This window comes from Trachemys scripta, chromosome 1, assembly GCF_013100865.1.
Source record: "Trachemys scripta elegans isolate TJP31775 chromosome 1, CAS_Tse_1.0, whole genome shotgun sequence".
NCBI lineage: Eukaryota > Metazoa > Chordata > Testudines > Emydidae > Trachemys > Trachemys scripta.
Genome location: NC_048298.1, coordinates 269,918,995 through 269,931,055, shown reverse-complemented (window position 1 = coordinate 269,931,055; position 12,061 = coordinate 269,918,995). Strand labels below are relative to the sequence as shown.

The following is a 12,061-nucleotide window of genomic DNA, read 5'->3' as shown; positions in this document are numbered from 1 at the left end:
GTTTTTTATTTCTGGTGGTTTTTTTTTTAATTTTCAGGAAGGGATGAAGTTAAAACTGTTTTATACTGGTGATCTGAAACTTCCAGTGACTTAACCCCCAAAACGATCCTTTATAATAGGAAGACAAGATGGTTGAGATAATATATTTTATTGGATCAACTTCTGATGGTGAAAGAGACAAGCTTTCTAGCTTGCACAGAGTTCTTCTCCAGCATCTGTGTAAGCACTCTTTCACCATCAGAAGTTGGTCCAATAAAAGATATTACCTCAATCACCTTGTTTCTATAGTATCAGAGGGGTAGCCATGTTAGTCTGGATCTGTAAAAAGTGACACAGTCCTGTGGCACCTTATAGACTAACAGACGTATTGGATACCCACATGCATCTGACGAAGTGGGTATTCACCCACGAAAGCTTATGCTCCAATACGTCTGTTAGCCTATAAGATGCCACAGGACTCTTCGTTGTTTGTTTCTATAATATCCTGAGATGAGCACCCTTTATAGCATGGACTGATTCAAATGAAATGAGGTCCGAATTGTTAACTTATTGAAATGAGGATTTTTGAAAGAATGATATTAAAAGAAATTTGTTTACAAACCTAGGAGTTTCCTGTTTTAAACCGTAAAGACAATCAGCTGTTGAGAGCAACGTCTCCAGAGATTCAACCATGTTTCCATAAAGTAAAAACATACAATACATTATTCAGTCAAAATGCAACTTGCAACTTTTCTACTTGGAAACATACCAACGAACATCAGATTCAGGGATTTCACAAAAATGGTATGTGGATTTTTATGGAGAACTTAAAATGCTATTGGCTAGTACTTGTTAATAGTTTATCTTGTATGATGAGCACAGTAATACTACAACTGAGCTCAGACAGCCAACCAAACTGCTGCCTTGCTGCTTGTTTGATATGTATTCTAGGGAGCTGGGAAGCAGCAATCTATACAGGTTCTCCTAACCACATCCACTGGACATGGAAAATTAGGGAGGCTGTGAGCTGGACTTGCAACAAAAATTGATAGCATTTTTTCTTTTGAGCTGTTTCTGTGAACACTAGTGGCAGGTTTCTAGAAATGGCAAATTGTTCCAAAATCTTAGCTGTACTAGCTTCAATAGAAATACACTCGGCATATTAGCAACCTTAGAATGGGTGAGTTTTTAGGAGTTTCTTAAACTGTTTCCATGTTTGGACACTGGACAACATTCACATTAGGGCTGTTGATTAATCGCAGTTAACTCACGCGAATAAATCAAAAAAATTAATCGCACTGTTAAACAATAGACTACCAATTGAAATTTATTAAATATTTTGGATGTTTTTCTACATTTTTATATATATATTGCATTCTATGTTGTAATTGAAATCAAAGTGTATATTATTCTTGATTACAAATATTTGCACTGTGAAAGATAAACAAAAGAAATAAAATTTTTCAGTTCCTCATACAAGTACTGTAGTGCAATCTGTGTCGTGAAAGTGCAATTTACAAGTGTAGACTTTTATTGTTACATAACTGCACTCAAAAACAAAACAATGTAAAACTTCAGAACCTACAAGTCCACTCAGTCCTACTTCTTGTTAAGCCAATCACTAAGACAAACAAGTTTGTTTACATTTACAGGAGATAGTGCTGCCCTCTTCTTATTTACAACGTCAACAGAAAGTGAGAAGAGGTATTTGCATGGCACTTTTGTAGCTGGCATTGCAAGATATTTATGTGCTTCGGCCACAGTTCCAGAGGACATGCTTCCATGCTGATGACGCTCTTTTAAAATAAATAAATAAATAATGTGTTAATTAAATTTGTGACTGAACTCCTTGGGGGAGAATTTTATATCCTTTGTTCCGTTTTACCCGCATTCTGCTATATATTTCATGTTATAGCAGTCTCGGATGATGACCCAGCACATGTTCATTATAAGAACACTTTCACTACAGATTTGACAAAACACAAAGAAGGTACCAATGTGAGATTTCGAAAGATCACTACAGCACTCGACACAAGGTTTAAGAATCTGGAGTGCCTTCCAAAATCTGAGAGGGAGGAGCATGCTTTCAAAAGTCTTAAAAGAGCAACACTCTGAGGAAATTACAGAACCCGAACCACCAAAACAGAAAATCAACCTTCTGCTGGTGGCATCTGACTCAGATAATAAAAATGAACATGCGTTGGGCCGCACTGCTCTGGATCATTATCAAGCAGAACCTATCATCAGCATGGATGTATATCCGCTGGAATGGTGGTTGAAGCATGAAGGGACAGCTGAATTTTTAGCGCATCTGGCACATAAATATCTTGCCACACTGGCTACAACAGTGCCATGAGAACGCCTATTCTCATTTTCAGGTGACATTGTAAACAAAAAGCGGGCAGCATTATCTCCTGCAAATGTAAACAAACATTGTTTTATTTTTAAATGCAGTTATTTTCTGTACATAATTCTACATTTGTAGGTTCAACTTTCATGATAGAGATTGCACTACAGTACTTGTATTTTTAAATTCACCTAATGCTGTTTCTTTTGTTTTTTTATAGAGCAAATACTTGTAATCAAAAATAAATATAAAGTGAGCACTATACACTTCGTATTCTGTGTTGTAATTGAAATCAATATATTTGAAAATGTAGAAAACATCCAAAAATATTTAAATAAATGTTATTCTATTGTTTAACTGTGTTAATCACGATTAATTTTTTTAATTGCTTGACAGCCCTAATTCACAGGAAACCAGTTTAAGCTATTGGACGATATTCAGGGGGTGATATTATATTCTACAGTCTCTGTATATTCACTGTTCTCTAAATAAAGCAAAAAGTAGATTACAGATTTTGCAACATAGCCATTTAGTATACATGTAACCTAGACGTTGCCCATGAACAAATTTGTCCTGATCAGCGCCTCTAGTTTTCATCCACCAATATTTCTTCCAGATAAGGACCCTCAAATGTTCAGTTAACATCTCAAGGGGGGGGGAGTGCATGTTGCATCAAAATATCTGCTGTGAAATTGCCAGATGGGGGTGTGAAGCACACAGTATAGTTCTACTTCCATAACTACAGTGTTGGTAACCCTTACTTATTCATTGTGCTCTCCATAACTAGCTCACACTTCCCTCATAATCTTTTCCTGAATGTGCAAAAGAAAAACTTCTCTTTTGAGTGTGGTCCAGTGGATTTAAGCACAGAAGTAGCAGTGAGGGACTCCTCTGGGACTTGATACCTAGTTCTTCACCAAAAACTTTACCTCCTTATCCCTTGCCCTTCTGTCATCTGCCCACTCTAGTAGACAATTGTCAACCACTCCTTTTACTTTTACCAGTTCTTGAGAGTACAGAGTGACCAATTTTATCTTCAGTTTCTAACCTCACTGCTTAAACACTCTTCAGTAGAAGTTTCAATATGAAAATATTAGTTTTATTTTTGGCCATTCTACAGAAGCCACTCTTTTCTTCCTAGTTAACTAGGTCTTTTCAGTTGTTGCTGGTACTCTCTCCTTCCTTCTTCTCCTTGAAATCTGCAGAGTATTTGAAACTGAACTACTCCATTCTCCTGCCCAACTTCAATAGCTGTGCAGGTGTCTAGTTGCATTCTTGCTTGTATCTGTTTTCTGTCCCTGTTGATATTTCCTCTACACACAAAAGCCTCTCTTTTATGGAGTTCCACAAGGATCTTTTCCCATATTCATTTTTTTTAACCAACTTCATCTATTCCATTTTTCTTCACTGTCCTCAGAATATAATTTATTATCTTAATTTTCTTGCTCCTCTTCTCGCATTTTCCTAGGTTCATAGATTGGCTTGTCAACCCCTCTGCAATATTGCTCATATTCTCACTTCCATATACACTGACATTCTTATCTAGTAATTCACTTTTTCAGCTTCCTTTTTAGTGGTAATTCCCAAATCCGACCTCTGTGGACTATCGTATTTGCAGAATAACTACCTGTCTGTTCTAAGAAATAAATCCTCTCCATCTCAATCAACTCAACTAGCTCCTCATCAGTTTCAATACAAAGAGAAGTTTGTTTTTAAAAAGTTCCCCTGGACTTGCCCTAAACACTCAGATACAGTATTTTCTTACACCAACTTCTTACAACCACTGACCTGTGGCCTTCCCTATAATATCTACAAGCTGGTACCTCCTTTACAGTTTCTGATATTTTGAACAGCCTTCCCATATCTGCCTCAATTCTCTTCTATTTTGCCTCTACTTTGTGCTTTTTAATTTAACTCTGAAAAACAGTTGGAGATACAGTTTGCATGAAAGATGCTACACAAAATGTTGCTGTAGTCATACTGTATCGGGGGAAAAAAATCAAGACTGACTAAGGAAAGTCTGATTCAGGAAAATGAACAGTGGTCCATCACTGTAAAGGTCAAACCCTAAATGAGAAAATGTGGAGGGACTCGAGAGAATATTTCTCAAAATATATTTTTTTCTAGCAAAGCTGGAATGATTTTTCAACACTGAAAATAGATATTCAACAGAAAAAGCACTAAATTACACTGCTCTACAGCCAAAATGCTTCTGAAATAAATGTAGTCAAACTTTACTAATTCTGGGTCACTGAGAACGAAAATGATGCTTAAAATTGTTGATTGGCTCTAGTTTTCAAGATATGCTATTGGGTCAGTATATACGACCCTTGACTTGGGAATGGCGGAGGATAAGTGAGTTGTAAAGGGAAGGGATCTCAATTTAAACCAGAAATGACTAAAATACATCTTTGACTGGATCTATGAATAAATCTATGACTGGGTTTGGACAGTACTTGCTTTTTAGGCAAAACAATGAATGATGCAATCTGAAGCTGGTATTGCGTCATACATGTTATTCCTAGAAGTCATGGATGATGCAATCATAATGAATCTTACATCACTCTGCTGAACAAATTGCCCTATATCCGCTCTAGAAATCATAGTGTCGTGCTCTCTTATTTGTCAGTGTTTGATTTTGCAAAGGGACACATTTCTGTTTAGCCAAAGTGAGCAGAGATGCCTCGTACTTGTGTGAACAGTGCCGATAACTTCTGCTATGTTTGTGGTGAAGTGACTTTTGCATCACAAAAGCGCAGTATAACCACTATGGTTAAGAAAGCCTATCACTTTTATTTTGGCTGCAAAATTGGAGATCAGGACAAGAGGTGGGACCAACACATATGCTGCAACACTTGTGCAACAAATCTTCACCAGTGGTTGAACAGGAAAAGGAAATCTGTGCCTTTTGCAGTGCTAATGATTTGGAGAGAGCCAACAGATCATACCAGCAATTGTTACTTTTGCATGGTGCCTCCGGTTGGGAAAGGTGTCAAAGAAGAAAAAGTGGACTGTGCATTATCCAAACATTCCAGCAGCTATATGCCCAGTACCCCACGGAGAAGGATTGCCGGTTCCTGATGCACCAGAATCATTCTCACTTGAGTCAGACGAGGAAGAGGATGAAACTTCTGGTCCTGAACCATCAATGTCACAGGACCCACATTTTCTCCCATCCTCCTCCTCTGAACCACACCTCATAACAAAAGGTGAACTGAATGACCTTGTCAGGGATTTGGAACTACCCAAGAGTAAGGCAGAGCTGTTGGGCTCCAGACTTCAGCAGTGGAATCTCCTGGCAGGTGATGTTAGGGTTTCCATGTTCTGTGACTGTCAAAAAGGATCTTGTCCCATTCTTCTTCATGGAAGGTGATCTTGTAGCCTGCAACAACATCGATGGTGTGATGGTAGCCCTCAACATCGTTCACGATCCAGATGAGTGGAGACTGTTCATTGATTCATCAAAGACGAGTCTTAAAGCTGTTTTACTGCATAATGGCAATGTTTTGCCATCAATTCCAGTTGATCATGCAGTCCATATGAAGGAAACCTATGACAACATGAAACAACTTTTGAGGTGCATAAACTATGACCAACAGCAGTGGCAGCTTTGTGGCGATTTTGAAGGTTGTTGCTCTCTTGCTTGGTCTGCAGACTGGATACACAAAGTACTGCTGTTTTCTCTGCGAATGGGATAGTCGTGCAAGAGATTCCCACTATATCAAGAAAGATTGGCCACTCCGACAGTCATTGGAGCCTGGGAGGAAAAGTGTTCAGCATCCACCACTTGTTGAATCAAGGAAGATTTTGTTACCACCCTTACACATCAAGCTGGGTCTGATGAAGAACTTTGTCAAGGCCATTGACAAAACACAAGCAGCTTTGAAGTATCTCCATGGAAAATTTGCAAGGTTAAGTGAAGCTAAGATAAAGGAAGGTGTCTTTGTTGGTCCTCAGATTCGTGAACTTCTTCGAGATGATGCATTTGACCATGCACTGCGTGGCAAGGAAAAGACGGCCTGAAAAGCCTTCCAGTTAGTGGCAATAAATTTTCTCGGAAACAACAAGGCAGACAACTATAGGTTGTTGGTGGAAAACCTCCTCAAGGCATACAAAAGCCTTGTTTGCAACAGGTCACTAAAGATACATTTTTTTGCACTGTCAAATATCAGAGAGGTAGCCTGTTAGTCTGAATCTGTAAAAAGCAACACAGGGTCCTGTGGCACCTTTAAGACTAACAGAAGTATTGGGAGCATAAGCTTTCGTGGGTTAGAACCTCACTTCTTCAGATGCAAGCCTGAAAAAGGCTTGCATCTGAAGAAGTGAGGTTCTTACCCACGAAAGCTTATGCTCCCAATACTTCTGTTAGTCTTAAAGGTGCCACAGGACCCTCTGGTATTTTTTGCACTCTCATCTAGATTTTTTTTCCACCAAACTGCGGAGCAGTGAGCGACGAGCACGGCGAGCGATTTCACCGGGACATTGCAACAATGGAGAAACGCTATCAGCGCAAATGGAGCCCATCAATGCTTGCAGACTATTGCTGGACAGTGACAAGAGATGCTCCATTTAATGAATACAAGAGACAAGCCAAGAAGCGCCGAGTAGACACTGAATAGGACTAAACTATGTACAGAATAGGTTTTTGCCTTTTGTTTCATAATAAATTGTATTTATATAACCCTTTTGCTGATTTTTAAAGTGTTACATAAACAGGACAGGTGAAATATTATCATGTAAAGCAACCATAAACACATGAAAAGACCTAGGTTTACAATTTATGATTAAAACTGTACTATCTACACAATATACATAGACATAAAATGTAAAAACTTAGATATCTTAGAAACAGTAGCCAATCAGTTGTTTTAATTGTCATATTTGAATTCAGCACATCAAAATACATAATAAATAGCACATTTTGAGAAGTTGTCTGCTTCAGAGATAAAAATTGTAGACCAGTGTTATATATCCTTAATTTTGCTATTGCTGGATTTGTTTAAGTTAGTGGTGCAAACTGGCAAAGATAACATGTCAGTTTGACTAGCCAAGTTTACAAAAAACACTGGACTTAAAAACCTGAAAAAAACAATACATTGAATTACTTACTAGCCTGGCAGTTGGAGACAAAGATATTAGAACTTGGCACTCTACCTTTGTGGATAACTTAATCATAAAAGCTGTATAATGAATGTTTGTCCCATTATTAAATTCTTCCAGTTAAGTTTTTTTTTTTTTTTTTCTTTTATAGTAAGGACAAACAGTCCCAAGATCTTGGATGGAGAGTCTGCCTGTCATTCTATGCAATAACCTGCAGAAATGCCTCTATCAAAGTGATTAGACCAAGGCTGACAAGTAGCCTTTGGCACATATGACTTTTGCAAATGGAATCAGTTGTGTTATAGTTTGGAGGGAACTGTCTCAATTACATGTTGAACTACAGTTTGAACACTTTTGAATTTAAAATGTGAGAAGGATTTGTATGGCACTTAAAAAACAAGTCATCTGAATTGTTACTTGAAACGGAAAATAGCTTGTGAAATTTTGTCAAATCACAAACCTCTGTATGTTTATCGTTACCTCAGCAATGACCACTCTGGAAAAAATGTACATTGAAATTAACAGGGAGACTTCTATATCACTAATAAAATATTATTAATTTTATGTTTCTTCAAACTTAAGTATTGCAAAAATAATCGAAGTTTGATTCGTTTAAAATGTGTAATCAACTAATTAACATACTTTTCTGAGGTGCTTTTTTTTTGTTTTGGTTTTTTTTTACATTTTTAAACTTTGTCCTTTTTTACCTGTCAGTTTAAGGTTCTTGGCATAAATAAAGGTTGGTCCCTGCCATAGTCTCTATGCCAAGGAGGATAAGTCACACTTCACTATTTAATTGTGATGATAAACCCATGAAATAGGAGATATAACTATCAACTGCAACTAGGTTTGGCACAGTGTTTCTGTATTATGTGTTTTAAGTCCACTTGAATAATACAGGGATTAAAAATTTACAGTGCACGTATGTCCTGAATGGTATACTTAAGTTTGATCTCACAAACCATCAGGGCTATAAAAATAACTTTATACCATTAGAAATTGAACATGTTGCTTTTTAATTCTGTTCTCTGGCATGTCATGAGATCAGAAATTAAAAAAAAATTATTTGTCATCCTTCTTCCCCTTTTCTGCTTCCTGCTTGTATTGGCATGATTTTAGTAGCCACTATCTCGGAAAACAGATAATATTCTGCCAATGTAAGATGGGGGAAGAAGAGGGAAAGCAATATGGTAATCAGAATTTCATGTGAATGTAAGGTTGGATCTTGTGACCTGATTAAGCTAGAAGCACATTGGTAGACCAATACAAGTATTTCTGAGACAATATATTTTTTCAAAGCATTTGCCCTGTACCAGAAATGAAAATGATCCCTGTAGTATCAGTGGAACTTATGGACTCTTATGGTTGAAATGTGAGATTAAATGTGGTTTATCATTTTTAAAATTAAATTTAGTTGGATTCTTCAGAGCTGCATGTTCGATGATCAGAGTTTTCAAATTAGTCACAAATAATAAAGTAATCACTAAAATTGTTTAATTGCTCCCTGTGTAAAATAAGCTTTTTAATAGGTAAGGCAAAAAATGAATAGCACAACTGGATGAATGTGAAAATAGTGAATTGTATAAAAGTTTTTGTATGTTTTGTCTATCCTCTTTTCTTTCTTCAAACAGATTGTGCCAAGAAGCAACCAAATATTTATTTTGACTTAAGAAAAACAAATATTTTTAATTATGTTTAGAAAACCTACTGTACTAATGAACTACAGTGCCCTTTTGACCATCACATTTATCTAGTTTTACTTAATTCATCAGTTGGCACATATTGCACAAAATGGTCACTGTTTACATTTAAAGAAAACAATTTAAATTGTTTTAACAAGGGTTTTTATATTGAAAATTATTGTATAATTTTAAGTGATTTAATGTAATAAAGACTGATTGTTTCTCCCTCACACCCTAGATTGTTTTGGATAGTTTTGTTTTTAGTATCATGCCAGACTAAGGACGTTAAGATACTTCTTTCAAGTGGGGCAGGGAACCAGTTGGACTAAAGCTGATTTTATTGTAATGTAAGTCTGATGTTGAAGGTGCTGCTGATTAGGGCTGTGAAGCGATTTAAAAAAAAGTAATCATGATTAATTGCGGATTAAAAAGATTAATCACATGATTAATCAATAATAGAATACCATTTATTTAAATATTTGTGGATGTTTTCTACATTTTCAAATATATTGATTTCAGTCACAACAGAGAATACAAAGTGTTCAGTGCTCACTTTATATTTATTTTTTATTACAAATACTTACAGTAAAATACAAAGGAAATAGTCTTTTTCAGTTTACCTCATACAAGTACTGTAATGCAATCTCTCTGTCGTGAAAGATGAACTTACAACTGTAGAGTTGTGTACAAAAAAAAACTGTATTAAAAAATGAAACAATATGAAACTTTAGAGCCTACAAGTCCACTCAGTCCTACTTCTTGTTCAGCCAATTGCTCAGACAAACAAGTTTGTTTACATTTGCAGGAGATAATGCTGCCCGCTTGTTTACAATGTCACCTAAAAGTGAGAACAGCCGTTCGCATGGCACTGTTGTAGCCAGTGGTGGAAGATATTTACATTCCAGATGCACTAAAGATTCATATGTCCCTTTATGCTTCAACCACCATTCCCGAGGCCATGCATCCATACTGATGACGGGTTCTGCTCGATAATGATCCAGAGCAGTGCGGCCCAACGCATGTTCATTTTCATCATCTGAGTCAGATGCCACCAGCAGAAGGTTGATTTTCTGTTTTGGTGGCTTGGGTTCTGTAGTTTCTGCATCAGAGTGTTGCTCTTTTAAGACTTCTGAAAGCATGCTCCACACCTCATCCCTCTCAGATTTTGGAAGGCACTTCAGATTCTTAAACCCTTGGGTCAAGTGCTGTAGCTATCTTTAGAAATCTCACATTGGTACCTTCTTTGTGTTTTGTCAAATCTGCATTAGAAGTGTTCTTAAAACAAACAACATGTGCTGGGTCCTCATCAGAGACTGCTGTAACGTGAAATATATGGCAGAATGGGGGTAAAACAGAGGAGGAGACATACAATTCTCCTCCAAGGATTCAGTCACAAATTTAATTAATGCATTTTTTTTTTTTTTTTTTTTTTAAACAAGTGTCATCAGCATGGAAGCATGTCCTTTGGAGCAGTGGCTGAAGCATGAAGGGACAGACAAACGTTTAGCATATCTGACAAGTAAACATTTTGCAATGCCGGCTACAAAAGTGTCATGCGAACTACCTGGTCTCACTTTCTGGTGACATTGTAAGTAAGGAGAGGGCAACATTATTTCCTGTAAATGTAAACAAATTTGTTTGTCATAGCAATTGGCTGAACAAGAAGTAGGACTGAGTGGCCTTGTAGCCTCTAAAGCTTTATATTATTTTTTTGAGTGAAGTTATGTAACAAACAAAAAATCTACATTTGTAAGTTGCACTTTCACAAGAAAGTGTTCGTTCTCGGGACTGAGAGGGACCAGACATCAATCCAGGTTCTCCGCATCTTTCTAAACAAGTCTCTCCTATTTCAAACTTGTAAGTAAATAGCCAGGCAAGGCGTGTTAGTTTTCCTTTGTTTTCTCAACTTGTAAATGTACCTTTTACTACAGTGTTTATTTTTGTTTGCTGTACTTTGAACCTGAGACTAGAGGGGAGTTCTCTGAGCTCTTTAAGTTTGATTACCCTGTAAGGTTAATTTCCATACTGATTTTACAGAGATGATTTTTACTTTTTTTCTTTAATTAAAAGCCTTCTTTTTAAGAACCTGATTGATTTTTCCTTGTTTTTAAGATCCAAGGGGTTTGGATCTTGATTCACCAGGAGTTGGTGGGAGGAAGGAGGGGGGATGGTTAATTTCTCCTTGTTTTAGATCCCAAGGGGTTTGGATCTGTACTCACCAGGGAATTGGTGAAAGGTTTCTCAGGGCTTCCCAGGGAGGGAAAAATTGGGAAATGGTGGCAGCGGAACCAGAGCTAAGCTGGTAGTTAAGCTTAGAAGTTTTCATGCAGGCCCCTACATTTGTACCCTAAAGTTAGACAACTCCCACCTGTTTATGCTCTCTGTATGTGTGTATATATATCTCCTCAATATATGTTCCATTCTATATGCATCCGAAGAAGTGGGCTGTAGTCCACGAAAGCTTATGCTCTAATAAATTTGTTAGTCTCTAAGGTGCCACAAGTACTCCTGTTCTTCTTTTCACAAGAAAGAGTTTGCACAATAGTACTTGTATGAGGGGAATTGAAAAATACTATTTAATCATTTTTACAGTGTAAATATTTGTAATAAAAATAATATAAAGTGAGCACTGTACACTTGGTATTCTATGTTGTAATTGAAATCAACAAATTTGAAAATGTAGAAAAACACAAATGTTAAATTTCAATTGGTATTCTAGTTATAGTGCGATTAAAACTGATTTATCATCATTATTTTTTTAATTGAGATTAATTTTTGAGTTAATTGCATGAGTTAACTGTGATTAATCAACAGCCCTAATTTTGATGCTTCAACTTACAATGAGCAGCACAGGTCATGGTGTTGAAGAGTATAATGCCAGTTATAAATTACCTAATACAGCAGACTGTGTACAAGTTGAGTCAAATGTTAGTGGTCCCTTTTCAGTATTATC

At 36.7% G+C, this 12,061-nt stretch overlaps 1 protein-coding gene across 4 annotated transcripts in view; it reads left to right on the top strand.

Annotated features, from left to right (window-relative positions):
* BORA (BORA aurora kinase A activator) overlaps positions 1 to 9,338 on the top strand; it is a 48,650-nt gene extending 39,312 nt beyond the window's left edge. For 3 of the 4 annotated variants that reach the window (XM_034758358.1, XM_034758357.1, XM_034758356.1), the window contains 2 exons: positions 606 to 783; positions 7,578 to 9,338. In XM_034758358.1, the coding sequence (XP_034614249.1) occupies positions 606 to 783; positions 7,578 to 7,636 (237 nt within the window). In that variant the 3' untranslated portion in view covers positions 7,637 to 9,338. The remainder of the gene's footprint in view (positions 1 to 605; positions 784 to 7,577) is intronic. The other variant, XM_034758359.1, reaches the window with a different exon arrangement.
* Positions 9,339 to 12,061: the final 2,723 nt, after the last annotated feature.